Genomic DNA, 18160 nt, shown 5'->3' with positions numbered 1-18160 from the left:
TTCATCCATGTCCCTGCAAAGCACATGAACTCATTCTTTTTTGTGACTGCATAGTATTCCATGGTGTATATGTGCCACAATTTCTTTATCCAGTCTATCATTGATGGACATTTGGGTTGGTTCCAGGTCTTTGCTATTGTGCATAGTGCTGCAGTAAACATACGTGTGCATGTATCTTTATAGTAGAATGATTTATAATCCTTTGGGTATATACCCAATAATGGGATTGCTGGGTCAAATGGCATTTCTGGTTCTAGATCCTTGAGGAATCGCCACACTGTCTTCCACAATGGTTGAACTAATTTACTCTCCCACCAAAAGTGTAAAAGTGTTCCTATTTCTCCACAGCCTCTCCAGCATCTGTTTTTTCCTGACGTTTTAATGATTGCCATTCTAACTGGTGTGAGATGGTATCTCATTGTGGTTTTGATTTGCATTTCTCTAATGACCAGTGATGAGGTGCTCTTTTTCATGTTTGTTGGCTGCATAAATGTCTTCTTTTGAGAAGTGTCTGTTCATACCCTTCACCCACTTTTGATGGGGCTGTTTGTTTTTTTCTTGTACATTTGTTTAAGTTCCTTGTAGATTCTGGATATTAGACTTTTGTCAGATGGATAGACTGCAAAAATTCTCTCCCATTCTGTAGATTGCCTGCTCACTCTGATGATCGTTTCTTTGGCTGAGCAGAAGCTCTTTAGTTTAATTAGATCCCAGTTTGTAAGGTGTAAGGAAGGGGCCTAGCTTCTATTTTCTGCATACGGCTAGCCAGTTTGCCCAGTACCATTTATTAAACAGGGAATCCTTTCCTCATTGCTTGTTTTTGTCAGGTTTGTCAAAGATCAAATGGTTGTAGATGTGTGGTGCTATTTCTGAGGCCTCTGTTCTATTCCATGTATCTGTTTTGGTACCAGTGCCATGCTGTTTGGTTACTGTAACCTTGTAGTATAATCTGAAGTCAGGCAGCTTGATGCCTCCAGCTATGTTCTTTTGTTTAGGATTGTCTTGGCTATATGGGCTGTTTTTTGGTTCCATATGAAATTTAAAGTAGTTTTTTCTAGTTCTGTGAAGAAAGTCAGTGGTAGCTTGATGAGAAGAGCATTGAATCTATAAATTACTTTGGGCAGTATGGCCATTTTCACACTATTGATTCTTCCTATTCATAAGTATGAATTTTTTTTCCATTTGGTTGTGTCCTCTCTCATTTCCTTGAGCAGTGGTTTGTAGTTCTCCTTGAAGATGTCCTTCATATCCCTTGTAAGTTGTATTCCTAGATATTTCATTTTCTTTGTAGCAATTGTGAATGGGAGTTCATTCATTATTTGGCTCTCTGTTTGTCTGTTATTGGTGTATAGGAATGCTTGTGATTTTCGCACATTGATTTTATATCCTGAGACTTTGCTGAAGTTGCTTATCAGCTTAAGGAGATTTTGGGCTGAGATGATGAGGTTTTCTAAATACACAATCATGTCATCTGCAAACAGAGACAATTTGACTTCTTCTGTTCCTATTTGAATACTTTTATTTATTTCTCTTGCCTGATTGCCCTGGTCAAAACTTCCAATACTATGTTGAACTATGGTGATAGAGGTCATCCTTGTCTTGTGCTGTTTTCAAGGGGAATGCTTCCAGCTTTTGCCCATTCAGTATGACATTGGCTAAAGGTTTGCCATAAATCACTCTTATGATTTTGAGATATGTTCCATCAATGCCCAGTTTGTTGAGAGTTTTTAGCATGAAGGGGTGTTGAAGTTTATCGAAGGCCTTTTCTGCATCTATTGAGATAATTATGTGGTTTTTGTCATTGGTTCTGTTTACACGATAGATTACATTTATTGATTTGCATATGTTGAACCAGTCTTGCATCCCAAGGATGAAGCCAACTTGATCATGGTGCATAAGCTTTTTGATGGGCTGTGGAGTTGGTTGGCCAGTATTTTATTGAGGATTTTTGCATTGATGTTCATCAGGGATATTGGCCTGAAATTTTCATTTTTTGTTGTGTCTCTGCCAGGTTTTGGAATCAGGATGATGCTGGTCTTATAAAATGGTTAGGGAGGAGTCCCTCTTTATCTATTGTTTGGAATAGAATCAGAAGGAATGGTACCAGCTCCTCTTTGTACCTCTGGTAGAATTCGACTGTGAATCCATCTGGTCCTGGGCTTTTTTTGGCCGGTGGGCTATTAATTACTGCTTCAATTTCAGAACTTGTTATTGGTTTATTCAGGGATTTGACTTCTTCCTGGTTTAGTCTTAGGAGGCTGTCCAGGAATTTATCTATTTCTTCTAGATTTTCTAGTTTATTTGCTTAGAGGTATTTATAGTATTCTCTAATGGTAGCTTGTATTTCTGTGGGATCAGTGGTGATATCCCCTTTATCATTTTTTATTGTGTCTAGTTAATTCTTCTTTCTTTTCTTCTTTATTAGTCTGGCTAGCAGTCTATCTATGTTGTTAATATTTTCAAAATACCAGCTCCAGGGTTGACAGACACCTCATACAGGAGATCTCCAGCTGGCATCAGGCTGTTGCCCCTCTGGGACAAAGCTTCCAGAGGAAGGAGCAGTCAGCAATCTTTGCTGTTCTGCAGCCTCCGCTGGTGATACCCAGGCAAATAGGATCTGGAGTGAACCTCCGGAAAACTGCAACAGACGTGCAGAAGAGGGGCCTAACTGTTAGAAGAAAAACTACCAAACAGAAAGCAGTAACATTAACATCAACACAAAGGACCCCCATACAAAATCACATCTAAACATCATCAGACTTAAAGATCAAAGGTAGATAAATACACGAAGATGAGGAAAAACCAGCACAAAAATGCTGAAAATTTAAAAGACCAGAATGCTGCTTCTCCTCCAAATGATTGCAACTCTTCTCCAGCAAGAGCACAAAACTGGATGGAGAAAGAGTTTGACAAATTAACAGAAATAGGCTTCAGAAGGTGGGTAATAACAAACTCCTCTGAGCTAACAGAGCATATTCTAACCCAATGTAAGGAAAGTAAGAACCTTGATAAAAGGTTACAGGAACTACTAACTAGAATAACCAGTTTAGAGAGAATATAAATGATCTGATGGAGCTGAAAAACACAGCACGAGAACTTCGTGAAGCATACACAAGTATCAATAGCCGAATCAATCAAGCAGAAGAAAGGATATCAGAGACTGAAGATTAACTTACTGAAATAAGGCGTGAAGACAAGATTAGAGAAAAAAGAGTGAAAAGGAATGAACAAAGCATCCAAGAAATATGGGACTATGTGAAAAGACTAAATCCGTGATTGGTTGGGGTCCCTGAAAGTAATGGGGAGAATGGAACCAAGTTGGAAAACACACTTCAGGATATTATCCAGGAGAACTTCTCCAAACTAGCAAGACAAACCAATATTCAAATTCAGGACATACAGAGAACACCACTAAGATACTCCTTACGAAGAGCAACCCCAAAACACATAATCATCAGATTCTCCAAGGTTGAAACAAAGGAAAAAAATGTTAAGGGCAGCCAGAGATAAAGGTCAGGTTACCTACAAAGGGAAGTCCATCAGACTAACAATGGATATCTCTGCAGAAGCCCTACAAGCCAGAAGAGAGTGGGGGATCAATATTTAACATTCTTAAAGAAAATAATTTTCAACCCAGAATTTCATAACCAGCCAAATTAAGCTTCGTAAGTGAAGAAGAAATGAAATCCTTTACAGACAAGCAAATGCTGAGAGATTCTGTCACCACTAGACCTGCCTTACAAGAGATCCTGCAGGAAGCACTAAATACAGAAAGGAAAAATCGGTACCAGCCACTGCAAAAAAACACCATAATATGAAGACCAATGACACTATGAAGAAACTGCATCAACTAATGCGCAAAATAACCAGCCAGCATCATGATGACAGGATCAAATTCACATATAACAATATTAACCTTAAACGTAAATGGGCTAAATGCCCCAGTTAAAAGATACAGACTGGCAAATTGGATAAAGAGTCAAGACCCATCAGTGTGTTGTATTCAGGAGACCCATCTCATGTGCAAAGACACACATAGGCTCAAAATAAAGGTATGGAGGAATATTTACCAAGCAAACAGAAAGCATAAAAAAAGCAGGGGTTGCAATTCTAGTCTCTGATAAAACAGACTAAACCAACGAAGATCAAAAAAGACAAAGAAGGGCATTACATAATGGTAAAGGGATCAACGCAAAGAGAACTAACTATCCTAAATATATATGCAGCCAATACAAGAGCACCCAGATTCATAAAGCAAGTTCTTAGAGACCTACAAAGAGACTTAGACTCCCACACAATAATAGTGGGAGACTTTAACACCCCACTGTCAATATTAGACAGATCCATGAGACAGAAAATTAATAAGGCTATTCAAAACTTGAACTCGGCTCTGGACCAAGCAGACCTAATAGACATCTACAGAACTCTCCACCGCAAATCAACAGAATATACATTCTTCTCAGCACCACATAGCACTTATTCTAAAATCGACCACATAATTGGAAGTAAGACTCTCCTTAGCAAATGCAAAAGAATGGAAATCATAGCAGTCTCTCAGGCCACAGTGCAATCAAATTAGAACTCAGGATTAAGAAAGTCACTCAGAACCACACAACTACAAGGAAACTGAACAACCTGCTCCTGAATGACTACTGGGTAAATAACGAAATTAAGGAAGAAATAAATAAGTTCTTTGAAAGCAATGGGAACGAAGACACAACATACCAGAATCTCTGGGACACAGCTAAAGCAGTGTTAAGAGGGAAATTTATAGCACCAAATGCCCACATCAGAAAGCAGGAAAGACCTAAAATCGACACCCTAACATCACAATTAAAAGAACTAGAGAAGCAAGAGTGAACAAATTCAAAAGCTAGCAGAAGACAAAAAATAACTAACAGCAGAACTGAAGGAGATAGAGACACGAAAAACCCTTCAAAAAATCAGAGAGTGACTTTCAGTTGAAGGACAGAGCCAGACCCAGGTGACCGTACAGGGAAAAAGCTGAGAGAGTGAATATCTAATTTCACTCTTCCCTGTCTCTGATCTCCAGTCCAAATAGAAGCCAGGAGGAGCAGACACCCTGCTGATGAAGCCCAACGAGGTCAGCCTCCCATGACTGAGAGAAGAATGGATTCTGGTTCTGGAGGAACAGTCAAAAGATATGGGCAAAAACTTTGTCACAGTATTGGCCACTTTAAAAAATAGATATATTCCATACTTCTGCAGTGAGATGGGCTGAAAATATATTTGAAGCTGTTATATGAAAAGCCACAAAACCTTTCCTAGCTCCAGCTCCCTGGTTGTAGTTTCATGACTGTGGTTCATATGTTTTATTTTTAAATTCCCTTTTCTATTACTGTTTTAAAATGTACTTTGTCTAAGATATGTATTAAAGGGCCATATTTTATGAAAGTCCATAAGGAGGCCTTCTTTGAGAAATGACATATCCCTTTTTCTTTAACCATCACTCTCATCCCCTCTTTGGCTATGACATTTCCATTGTTATCAGTTGGTGGGAACCAGGCCAAGGATCACAAGAAGCCGGGAATTGCTGACCTGACTGGACTGCCTTTACTCCCCTGCTTTGGAGCACCTGGATCAACCATACACATTTACTGCTGCTTCTGATGATGTGTTTTTACACTGAATGCATTTTTCATGTTGTTTGTTAAAGATATGAAGGGAGAGTAATCAGATGATTCTAATAACATAATTATATTGAGAGAGGACTAAGGGAGAATTTTGGTGTTTGCAAAGAAATTATTTTTAAGTTATCTTTTTTTCCTGTAGGAAGACATCGTGTCCCTACTGCGAGCACTCACGATGATAATGCCTCTGATAATGCCGAAGAAAACATGGTAAGGCATTATTTCCTTTATCAAACAACATACAGTATAAAAATGCTTCTTTAAAAGGGCAATCGAAGTTCTGACTGATTCACATATCATCACGCAAGACTTTTATACAGAAAAAAAAAAACAGCAAGGAGGGGTTGCAGGATAATATAGCATGAAAAATATAATTAGACTTTTCCCAATGTCTATAATTAAACAGGCTCTACTTGCTTAAATACATGGTTGTTCTTCTTGTCTCCTATTGTTATTTGTAGAGAAGATCTCCAATGGCATTGTGCATATGAGGGTGAGCCAATGTACTTATGATAGAAGCATGAAACATGGGACTGTATACAAGTGGAAAGAAACACAACTATAATTCACTTGCAAATTATAGTTTGATTGTATACTTCCTTTTTACTGCATTCCTTTTATTATTTACGTGTTCCATTAATTAGAATATAAATAAGGGCTAGGAGTGTGATAAACTTGTTTTTCCCACTGTTAAAAACCCTGAAACAGCTAGTAGGGAGATTAAAATTAACTGATAAGACTCAGACTTATTTTGTAATGGTCTCATGGATTTTTAATTACAGATGCAAGCAATAGACTAAAGCTTCTTACCGCCCACCCCAAAACACTACTATCATTAAATATTTAAGATATAAATGGTTATTCTGACTTGAACAACAGACATTTAGAGTCTATTTTTCTTGGTTCTAGCGTCTTTCAGGAAGAGTACAGGAAATGAGAGAAGACCTTGACAACTCATGACAAGCATCGTTAATATCCAGTGACTTCATATCCCCTTTCTGCACTGCAATTCTAGGCAATGGCCTGTCAGACCAGACAGTTCTACCACTGCAAAGACTTGTAACCATTTTCTAGTATCACATTTACTTTTCAAGACATAAGGACCATTCACTGACCCACTACCTGCATTGAGTATAAATGCCCGGATGTTAAGGATTCCAATTTAACTTCGAAAAGAACTGTCTCATGCCTTTACATTCCTGTTCCAGTCAGCCCAGGAGGTTACAGTGAGCTCTCCGCTAAGAATCTGGAAGAAATGCATCACTAGGGGTTGACTCCCAATCTGATCAACTGATAATGGGTGAGAGAGCAGGTAAGAGCAGAAGTCACCTTAGTGGCAAGGTTAAAAACCAGAGCCTGGAAACCAAGATGATTGATTTGACAAGATATTTTTGTCTAGTTTTATATGAATGGTTATATCAAGGTAACCAACTTAATTTGGAATGAATCTTAGGGAGGCCAAAGAGTAAGACTGTCAGTATCTTTAAGATTGCTAGGAAAAAGGGCCCTATCAACATAAGAATCTCTGAAGTTAGGTTACACCTGACCACACGAGGCTTGCATAGTTGATTGACTAGCCATGAAGATAATTTGAACTCTTCTGGCTCAATTGGCATATTACTAATCAGTCTTCTAATAAATTTACATTTTCATATAAATTTTTAAGCAAGAAGAGAAGGGAGAGCTCAGCTAATCTGATCTGTTTCCCTTAATTTTAGTCATCAACTTACATAAAAGAAACAGTCTACTCTTAATGCTTGTGAACTTGTCACTATAACCAGGCTTTTGTGTGAGTTAGTAGATCAAGGTTTTGACTCTATAAGAGAAAGCAAATTCTGAATTGTGGTGTAACTGCCACCTGGTCCAATTTTATCATATGACCTCAGTTTCACAATCCTATACCTTGTATGTAGTTAACTCTGTTTTTGCTACCATGTTGTGATGGGTTATCACAAATAGCAAAGTATTAAGAATTCCAGTCAGAATGATGATTATTAAAAAGTCAAAAACAACAGATGCTGGCAAGGCTGTGGAGAAATAGGAATGCCTTTACACTGTTGGTGGTAGTATAAATGAGTTCAACCATTGCGGAAGACTGTGTGGCAATTCCTCAAGGATCTAGAACCAGAAACACCATTTGACCCAGCAATCCCATTATTGGGTATATACCCAAAGGATTATAAATCATTCTACTATAAAGACACATGCACACGTATGTTTATTGAAGCACTATGCACAACAGCAAAGACCTGGAACCAACCCAAATGCCCATCAGTGATAGACTGGATAAAGAAAATGTGGTATAAACACCATGGAATATTATGTAGCCACAAAAAGGAATGAGATCGTGTCCTTTGCAAGAACATGGATGAAGCTGGAAGCCACCATCAGCAAACTAACACAGGAACAGAAAACCAAACCATGTGTTCTCACTCATAAGTGGGAGCTGAACAATGAGAACACACGGACACAGACAAGGGAACATCACACACCAGGGCCTGTTGGGGGCTGAAGAGTGAGGGGAGGGAACCTAGAGGACGGGTCAATAGGTGCAGCAAACCACCATGGCACATGTATACTTATGTAACAAACCTGCACATTCTGCACATGTATCCCAAAACTTAAATTGTTTTTTTAAAAAAGTAACTTACGTATCTTAAAAAAATTCCACTGTGAAGAAAAACTCAATTGAGATAATATTTAAGTGTCTGCCATCTCTGCTTCCCCCTAACCTTGGTTCCTTTTAAAAATTATGTCCTAGTGAAAGAATATGATACTTAAAACTGGATGCATCCCCAAGCTGAAGTTTGACTTTACTGAGTATGTGCCTGGGGTGTGCAGAAACAATAGCATCCTGACTTCAAGATTGGTAATATGACAACAGCAAATTTCTGAGAAAAGGTTTGGGATATAGAGATGTTTCCTGAATAGAAACACTGGCTTAATAAAGGATAATTCCAAACTTATTTTTTACTGAAGTTTTTAAAAATTACCATTTCAGGAAAAAAAAAAAAAAAAAAACCTAGAAAAGTTCCACGTTAAATGTTTTGTGTTTTCTCATTGGGTTGTGACCGATAGTAAGAAGGAGCGACTGCTTTGGATACAGCCTGACACACATCCCTGCTAGTTCACTCTGTGGCTGTGCATCCGCCTCCACCAACCACAAAACTCAAATTTGGTTCGCCTTGCTTAAAATGGTACCCTAATTTTTCAAGAGGATTCACTTTGATCTGTCTGAGCCAACCCTGGCAATTGCAGTCCTCTTGCCACTAGACTGGTTCAGCATAAGAAGGTAAAGAAATCTGTTCCGTAGGATATAAGGAAAAATACTCCAAAGGTCTGTTTCTGGGAAGGTGTTTCTCCATTTTAAAAAGAGGTTATTGTATGGGGAGAAAATGCTCAGGACTGCTGAAGTCCTCTTACAATGACAAGAGATTCAGACAAGAATGAACCTGGATCCTCTGATACCACTGAGTCCCTGAATGAATCGTCAAGCTACCAATATGAGTCAGGGTTGGATCAGGGAGGCAGAACCGGAGAATGACAGAATAAAGATTTATTATAGAGCTTCAACCTTACACAATTGTGGGTGCTGGTGGAGAAGTCTATGCCAGGCTGCTCCCTCTGCATCTGGTCCTGGGCCTGAAGTCACCGTAGGTTGGCTGTGCATGCAGCGAGGATGAAGGGAAGTCCGTAAGAACAAACAGAACCCATGTCTGCCTCACGGCCTCCACTGCAATGCTGTGGATGATCTCAGGAAAAGCTGGTGCTGGTTGCCATGGAGCTGCACACACACCTGGCCAGGACTCTGCAAAGCTGGAGGAGGAGGCTGGCAGGAGCTGGAAGAGCTCTGGGTCCAGGGAGCTGTCTCTGGTCCCTTCTAGCTCCCCTTTTTGGCCTGGAGTCATATTTTCAAGGTGTCACAATGCTTCGGTCTGTACACTGACCTTATGAGTGTAAAATAGCTGACTTTTGCTTATCAAATTAATGCAAAATTCTTTATGACCAACTCCAATCCAGAACCACGAGAGAGACGAATTCCGGGACATGTTCCTCCAGCTGAGCTAAATTGGCACTGCAGAAATCCAGCATATCACCTGTCACTGAATGTCTTGTGTGGGGTTACCTCCATGTTTAAAGTGTGTACCAGCATATAGCCTACATGTGTGTTGATTAGGACCGTTTTGCCTACATGTTCAAATTGCCTAACTAACTATGGCTATATTTATATCACAATGCTGAGGAGATTTTATGACTTTCATTCCACCACTGCCGGCTCACAATATACATTCATAGATGTAGGGGTGAATCAAGCCAAAGTTGCCTAACTTCAGCAAAACCCATTCACCAACACGCCCTAGTCCCCATGGAGCGTGACTGGTCTAAGGACATGTATGAATCCTACCCATTAAGAGGAAATATGGACAAAGGATTAAGTATTTATTCATTTTTTAAACATCAGAATCGAAAAGGTTCTTCCATTTATTTAATCTGTCATGTGAAACATTACAAGGTAGTTTACTTGCATTTGAGGATCAAAAAATCCCCATTAACTGTGGAAGCAATGATATTCCCTTTAATTATTTTTCTAATTGCCTTGTTTATATGGTGTGAAAAGCAATTTAAACATGTTTTAAAAAAATGTTTCCAACGCAAGCTAAGTTTTTGGCCATGAAACAGCACCTTCCTTGTACTTCTCCAGCTGTTGTCCTTTCAAAGCAGGGGATACTATTCTTTTTGAACCTGAAAAACAGAATGTCAGTGTGTTCTGTGAATTTCCTGTGATTTTCACAAGTGGAACACATGCCCAGAACCAAGCTGAGTCCTTTCCAGAGGTAAGCAGGCCTTAGCCAACTCTTCATTAACTTCAAAGGGAGGCAGGGAATTGAGACAATTATCTGCATTATAGAAAGCAGACCCGGGTAATTCACCCCAAGGGCATGCTCGGTCACTCTCAATTTTCTGCCTGCCTTGTCTTGCCAGTGAAGACAGCGCCCTCTCTAGCCAACCCCATGAGGAGAAAGATTCTGCAGCCACATCACCAATTTGCTCCCCAGCCCTGACACAGAATTCTTTCAGCAAACCTTTTCCTTGTGTGTATGACAGTTGAGGGATTTTTTTGGCTTTTCTTCTGTGAAGGGGAAACAATTAGTCATTGCACTGCCGAGGAAGGTTTTCCTATTCCTCTCTAGCCTCTCAAAAGCAATTTCTGCTTTACTCACTGTGTTCTTTGTTGAAAAGAACTGTGACAAAGTCGAACGCATGGCATCTGTTTTGGAGGCCCTTCGACCTCCTGCAGCTGAATGCAATTGCAGCACATGGGAAGCACCTCCCTAAACAAGTCATTACATGGGGTTGCTGGCGGGCTCTGCAGAGAAGACCCTAAATCCAGTGCCACAACACTTCACTTCTCAAATTGGGGCCAAAGTTCAAACCTCTTAATGGGCCCTCTCGCATAGGACTTCTCTTTGAGGCAGCTATTCAGACATCAGTAAAAAATTTCTGGAGTCTCTCAATGATTCATATGTCTTATATTTATATCTAAGTATCTTCAATATAACCAACTCTTAGGCTCTCCTTCAAAAGAGATGCTTTTGACCTCCCTTAAGGTTGTATTTATGCATATTATTGGCAACCCTATCAACTTACCTTACAGGGTTACTAGTAATTCAGTTTGGGCCTGGAAAAATTTGTATAAAATAATCAGGAGTCCATGGAACAAAGATGATTTTAAAAAGCACAGATGGATCGGCTCAAAATTTGGAGTGCACGCTTTCCATAGTAGACACATACGTGACTTTGTACCACATCAATATGGAGTTGAAGAGGGAAGATGTTTAAGATTGAGGCAGTGAAGGAAAACAAATGAAAGAGTCTTGCTTTGTAGTTCTCTGCTTTATATTCCTGATTCTGCCCGACAACACAGAGAAATTGGGCTAGTGATGCACCATGTTTAAAAAGAAAATGAAATGATGGTGCCTATGTATGCCAGAAGCTACGCTCAGTGATTCCAGGCAATCTATTAGCTAATATCGTATGATCCAATCTCCTCTGATTCCTTTCTCCTAAAGCCAGACCTCATTTAAAAACTGTGTGTTCCTGGGAAAATTTTAATAAGGAAGCCGAGACTACCTGACCCTACCAAACATTCAGTACATTGTTCTTTGTCACTCTACCAGTAAAATCAGGGCAATGGCCTCTACCATTAGATTAGAAGAATCATTTCATGGACCAAAGAGATATAAAAAGATCCTTTCTCTGTGTTTTCAGGCAGAATCAGGAATATAAAGCAGAGAACTACAAAGCAAGACCCTTGCATTTGTTTTTCTTCACTGCCTCAATCTTAAATATCTTCCCTCTTCTACTCTATGTTGACATTGTACAAAGTCACGTACGTATCTACTACGGAAAGAGTTCACTCCGAATTTTGAGCCGATCCATCTGTGCTTTTTAAAATCCTCTTCTTTCCATGGACTCCCGACTACTTTACACAAATGAATCCAGGTCCTAAATCTCAGATCCTGCAAGTTAACATGGAAGCATTTGAAAAGTATAAATACAATGTGCATGCCACTCAAATGCTTAGCATTTCATCTACCTGGACAAGTATAATTTAGTAAACATGGGAAGACTTTATTGGAACCCTTTGTTCTTATCTTTTAATAGCTTTTAAAGAGAAAAACGAATTTCTTGTTATACTGGTCCATGCAATGACATCAGTCCTAAACAAACATGATTGAAGAGTTAGAACAGAGTTGAATACCTGCCGTACCTTTTTCCCAAACTCTCTTGCTTTAATCTTGAGTTTATTGACTTGAGATTCTGCCACCTCTGCCCTTTCCTTCACTTCATTCAATTCATGTTGCTGCTTCTTATACTTGGAAAGGTATTGATTGGCTTGTGCTTCCTATAAAAATAATAAAAAAAGAAATCTCCATGCCTATATATAGTCAGGTTTTTTTTTTTTTTTTCTGCTCTGACATGAAAAAGTTGAATAATGTGAAAAGAATCTAAACTTCTGAGTATTGAATGGGATATCGTATTTTGGTATGATATATTAGGATTCAGACTTTCTAGCAGGTATAAGATCCATTTTTTAATAACTTTTGTTCCCTGGAAATTCAGAACCTAGTTGGCACTTTTCATCAACTGGATGCAGTAGAGCTCTCGCAGACTGAAAATGTGCTGGAATAACCACAGTTGTCTGTTTTGTCCTGAGTTTAACATCCTATTCTACCCCTGAGTAGAGGGGGCTTGTCTTTAACAGGTAATTATTAGACCTTGAGCTAGAACAGGTAGTATTTTAGGCCAAATCATTGAAATAATCAAAACCCTCAAGAGTTAATATTAGGGATAAATCAATATATATGGCACTTACCAGTTACATTCCCTGTAGTTATAGATACTGACCCAGGGATGGCAAGTACATTTCAATTTATGGTGGTTTTGTCCACAACCATATCCAGGATCATCAAGAACAAATACTGTGAACCATGTTTATGTTTACCCTAGGTTTGGGGATGAGGGAGGCCCCAGGGTGACTACCTTGCCCAAAACCGGCCTTCCCTACATGACACTCCGCTTTTACCTAGCTCATTTCTTGTTGTGCACCTGTTTGGGTGAAACCACAAAGGTAAAGGAGAGAGCTCTGGCTTCCTGGAGGGAAAAGCCACACACATTCTTGCCATGGGTGAGAATTCTAACTTGAGAAAAAAAACTGAGAATGAGCGGACTCTAAGCTGAGCTGGCCCTCTCTGACAAGCTGCTTGCTGAGCTCAGGGCCACAGATCTCCCTTAATCAAAACAACACTGGGAAATCCAGGAGGCTGCAACTTCCCAAGGCACTCACCGCCACCTCGACTTGCTGCTTGTAATTGTGCACTTTTAGCTGAAGTTTATCCATCTGAGTTTGCATCCTGCTCAGATTCTTCTTGTCTTCCTCTGCCTGCAATACATAGGCACGTATGGGAAGGTGATTTAGAGGATCCAACAGTCTACAATGGGGTAGTCTCATGTGGGGAAATAAGGGTTAGGGAACTTTATTAAACATCATCTCAGAGTTGTAATTTTTAATAATGGGTTTAACTCACCCAAGTTCCAAGAAATTCATAAACAGAACTGTCAGTACTAATGGTCATTTATCCTGATCCACCAACCTTTGCTGAAATGGGAGTTAAACCCATTAGGTTCAGTTTGGGTCTGAATGTCTTTCCAGCTCAACCAAGCTATATCTGCCTGAAGCTATATCTGTATACTTAAAATTAGTAGTGAATTATCTACTGTTATATTTTACTTTAAGGTGGTGGTGGTGGGGGTGCATTCCAGATGACGAGCTAAATAAAAAGCTGTATCTTTATTCAGCAGGAATGAAGTGCATTATTATAAAAGCCACATATGCAAAAATGAAAACCAATTGCTCCCCAGTCAAAACAACTATTCCCTGAACTTTCTAGTTGACTCTTGGTTTTGAGTAATAAAACTATAGAAAAGATAAATTTTCTGGAATTCTGATGCAGACATCAGCAGAGATAGCAAGGAAGATTCTACAAGCTGTGGGAACCATGGTTGCCTATTCTCATTGCCTCAATTACAATCCAGCCTCAGGCTGGAGAAAGGAAATCTGGTGGGATAATGTTTCTCAACTGTGCTCCACAGAGCCTTTGGTATTCCAGGGAGAGAGGAGCTAGAGGCAGGCAGGTAGATAGGGCTCTGCCTACCCCCTCTTTCCTCATGTCCCTTTAACTGGAGTATTTCCACACTGGAGCTACTGAACTTTTCAAAGTAAGAAAATACCTCAATTTGCTCAGGGTGGAGAAGCTGATTTAATCAAGAAAGATCTACTGCTGCTTAAAATTTTTTTCTGGCTCCATTTGACCTATTCCATCAAGTATGAACTTTTTTGGCAGCTTTAATGTTCACCCTACTTACCTTCTATTCCCCCCACCACCACGAACCCATTCCAACCAGGTCACATTCTCCTGTTTCCGCAGAGCTCCCCTGCTTACTCTGTCCTCCTTAGGTTTAGCCAAGCTGTTCTCATCATCTGGAATGCAGACCCCCCCACACACACACCACCTTAAAGTACCATATAAAAGTAGATATTAATTACTAATTTTAAGCATCAGGAGACAGGGATGAATATATATTAAAGAACCTAGTTGGGGAACTGAGACAAGTCTGGTTCAAATAAAATCCCTTCTTTGTTTTCATTTGCCTATCCCTCGACTTCTCAGGTTTATGAAATTCAAAAAATTTGTAGCATTATGTGCTTACAGTAAATTATAAAATCAACACAAGTTTAATTGCTAACAATCAGTTTATTGAGAGGAGAGTAAATTGGTGGTAAAGGAGGCCACACAGAAGAAAACTGAAAAAAGCTAGAAGTGGTTGCTGATGTTCCTGATGTCCCTCCCACATGGGAAGGCAAAGCCACTGATGTTAGGCCTAGGTTCCCATCTTAGCTATGGGGCATTGAGTAACTGGTGGCCATGGCTATGCACGTCCTAGATTTCCCATCAAGAAAAGAACTTGCCATCCAGCTGTAAGAAGTGCCGTTACCTGATAATCTCCAACTGTAGTGCCTTTGAGACCTGCCACGGCATTAGCATTGAGGCCATACACTTCCCAGGCAGCCCCCAGGCAATGGCTGGGCACAGTGAAGTCACTAGTGTCTGGCCATTTCTGCCCAATGTGGGAGTCCTTTCTGGGCTATCTTCGTGCTGGATGCTTGCCCAGAGCTGCACTACAGTCTGACACTCTTCCCATCCCCTCTTCCTCCCTCAGCCTCCTTTCATGTCTCTGCCCCATCCTGCTTGCTTGCATCTCCATCTTTCATAGATGTCACTTCTAATAGATCCCTTGTACATCTAACTCTATCCTGGCATTTGGTTCCTAGAGAACCCTCTCAACACAGCAACTTAACCAGATTGTATTTCCCTATCCCTAAAAATGATACTACATTCTTGACTAGATGTGTAAAGATTAAATAATATCTACACAGATTCCTAGATGTAGGAGGTAGTTGATGGTAGAACTGAGTAGGTGGGTGGAGAGTGAGGGGAAGACGAACTATCTTGACCTTCTATAGCAACTACAAGTACCTAATCTTATGTTCTGCTTTATAGCACATTTTTCTAGGTGCTGGAGAGAGAAAATAGGACAAGTTTCCAAATGCTAGGGGGATATAAAGGAGAGGATAAATGCGGCATGGGGACCAGTCATAGAACTGCCATGGAGCGGGACCACACTTGACTCCTTTCCGGTAGCAGAATCTTCCCAGAGGACTTCTCCTAAGAAAATGATATTTGCGTCCCTTTCAAAATGACATTTTTAATTGCACCTAGGAATGGGCTATCACCAAACACCCTGCCTCCTTGTCCTGGTGGTTATTTTGATGATTGAAATGACTCAGCATTAACCTTGAATATTTCAAAATCAAGTACCAGGAAATGTGGAGTGTCCTCTAATGTCTTTTTAAACTGACAGGGTCTAGCCTAATAGATATTAGCTGATTTGATGGCAGAAAATAGGCCTATATAAGCATTCTGTAGACACTTGGAAGAAATTAATAAATGCACCTCATTCTAGTACATGAGAAACACTAGGATTATTACAATGAAGAAACAAGGGTAATGCACAATGGAACAAGAATGCATTCTCTGGGACAATGAAAACCAATAAAATATGTAACTTTGGTTTTTTGTTCTATAATGAAGTTGTTTACAGAATAAAACAATAAGAATAATCAATAGGAAAATAAAAAGAAAAATCCAGACATTAAAGCAGCATTTCACACCATCAACATGGGTGGTTTCTCCACCCTCCTCAAAAGAAGAGTAGAATAGCAAACTTTTAAGTTCCCAAGGTGTTTACCTACTTAGCCATACATACCATGGGCCCACTTCTCAGTGGCTTTGATATACCTAGCATGGTCTAAAGAAGTGTCAGACTAACTCATCTTACAAAAGGAATCACTTAATAATAAAAGAGCTGTGCAAGTCACTCATTTCGTCTTAATTAGCCCAAGATGATGCTTCTGAAGTGCTGTGCTTTCTTATCTATCCTTCCTGCTGCAAGGGAAGAAGACTTTGACATCTTTAACAACTCAGCCTTAGTACAACCAGAATCAGTACTAAGCAGATCTTGCATTGGCTTTGTCAAAGAAGCTGTAAAAATGGGTGCCTAAAACGAATTTGTCTTTGTATTGGAATAAGCTATCATGTGCAGTGTGAGAGAGCTGGGATAAGCTATCATGTGCAGTGTGAGAGGGCTGGAAAGTGACTTATAACATCTGTGTTCAACAATGGAAATCACACATCTACTGTGTGACAGGGGGATGCCAGACCCTAGAGGGGAGAACAATACAGTGCCTCTGCTATCAGAGAATCTATGTTGGCTGCATTAGAAAGAAAAAGGAAGCAATGATTGAAAGTGAAAAATGTAAATGATGATATTTTTACTTTAGAAATGCATTAGTTACTTGTAAGAAGTCTGCCCACCTCTTTTCAATTATTGCTTGAGACCAATGTTAGTCAACAGGTGAGATTCAGAAAGCTTCAGAGGTCTCTCTTTAGTATTTTGTTTCCACCTGGCACTAGCAACAGTGTCCTCAGTGGCCTTGAGTGTTTGTGCAACCAGAAAATAGGAGTGGAAATGCACCCCGCTCCAATTGAGTCAGCATCCCATGTAACCTGCCAGCTGGGTAGCCACCCCGAGCCTCTGCCATTAACTTCATTTACACATTGTTCTCACTCAGCCACTCACAGGAAGGCATCTTTATGAAAGCACTGCAAACACTATGTGTGAAAAAATCCAGATGGTATAAATAGCTTTTCACTTCTAATTGCAACTTGCCGCTCACATTTTGTTTCCTGAGAGCTCTGAAAAGACTGATCCAAACCACTAATAGCACAGGAGCTCTGGGAGGGTGAGTCAGTGTCTACTGCTGAAGGAGAACAAAGATGAAGAGAGAACTGCAGGAGTCCCAGAAGGCCATTTCAGGCTTGAAGGAGCACTTTTCTGCAGGGTAGCGCCCAACCAGCCAAACAGGGAATGGTTTGGTTTCCCGGAGTACCTGATAGGTCAGCTCTTTGATGCATCGCTCAAGTCTGCGGGCTCCCCTCTGGGCCTCTGCACTGCGACGGATTTCACCCTCCAGTTCACCTTCCAGCTCACGAACCTGCAACCAAAACATGACCTCAGACCACACGCTGCCAGCAAGGCTGGCCTTCTATTTGCCAACTGGCACAATCACTTGAAAGACAGCAAAGTGTCAAGGGAACATGCACACACCATTTCTGGTAGTACTTAGACAGGACAGTGTCTCGGGAAAACTCTCTCGCCAAAAGTGAGATCTTTTATGGATTCATAAAAGAACTGTTTAGACTGAAATATGTGAAAGGCGAATTCACACAGATATGAGAAGCTTTTTTCTTGAATTGCAAAATCACACCCAAAGTGTATGTATGAATGTATATGTAAGTATAGAGAGTAAGCAATGTGTAGCCCAC

The 18160-nt window shown here is 40.1% G+C and overlaps 2 protein-coding genes across 2 annotated transcripts in view; one reads left to right on the top strand and one right to left on the bottom strand.

Moving 5' to 3' along the window:
• The window catches only part of LOC111542997 (HERV-H LTR-associating protein 2), a 78571-nt gene extending 71590 nt beyond the window's left edge, over positions 1-6981 (top strand). The window contains exons 9-11 of the mRNA XM_023212699.2: positions 5054-5104; positions 5794-5861; positions 6561-6981. Of these exons, the coding sequence (XP_023068467.1) occupies positions 5054-5104; positions 5794-5861; positions 6561-6611 (170 nt within the window). The 3' untranslated portion in view covers positions 6612-6981. The remainder of the gene's footprint in view (positions 1-5053; positions 5105-5793; positions 5862-6560) is intronic.
• A 3068-nt stretch (positions 6982-10049) lies between these two features.
• Positions 10050-18160, bottom strand: part of LOC113225271 (myosin-15-like) — a 142999-nt gene continuing 134888 nt past the window's right edge. The window contains 4 exon segments of the mRNA XM_026456880.2: positions 10050-10394; positions 12424-12558; positions 13501-13596; positions 17725-17829. Of these exon segments, the coding sequence (XP_026312665.1) occupies positions 10380-10394; positions 12424-12558; positions 13501-13596; positions 17725-17829 (351 nt within the window). The 3' untranslated portion in view covers positions 10050-10379.

Source organism: Piliocolobus tephrosceles, unplaced genomic scaffold (genome assembly GCF_002776525.5).
Source record: "Piliocolobus tephrosceles isolate RC106 unplaced genomic scaffold, ASM277652v3 unscaffolded_20, whole genome shotgun sequence".
NCBI classification, from domain to species: Eukaryota; Metazoa; Chordata; class Mammalia; order Primates; family Cercopithecidae; genus Piliocolobus; species Piliocolobus tephrosceles.
This window is presented reverse-complemented; position numbering and strand designations above follow the sequence as displayed.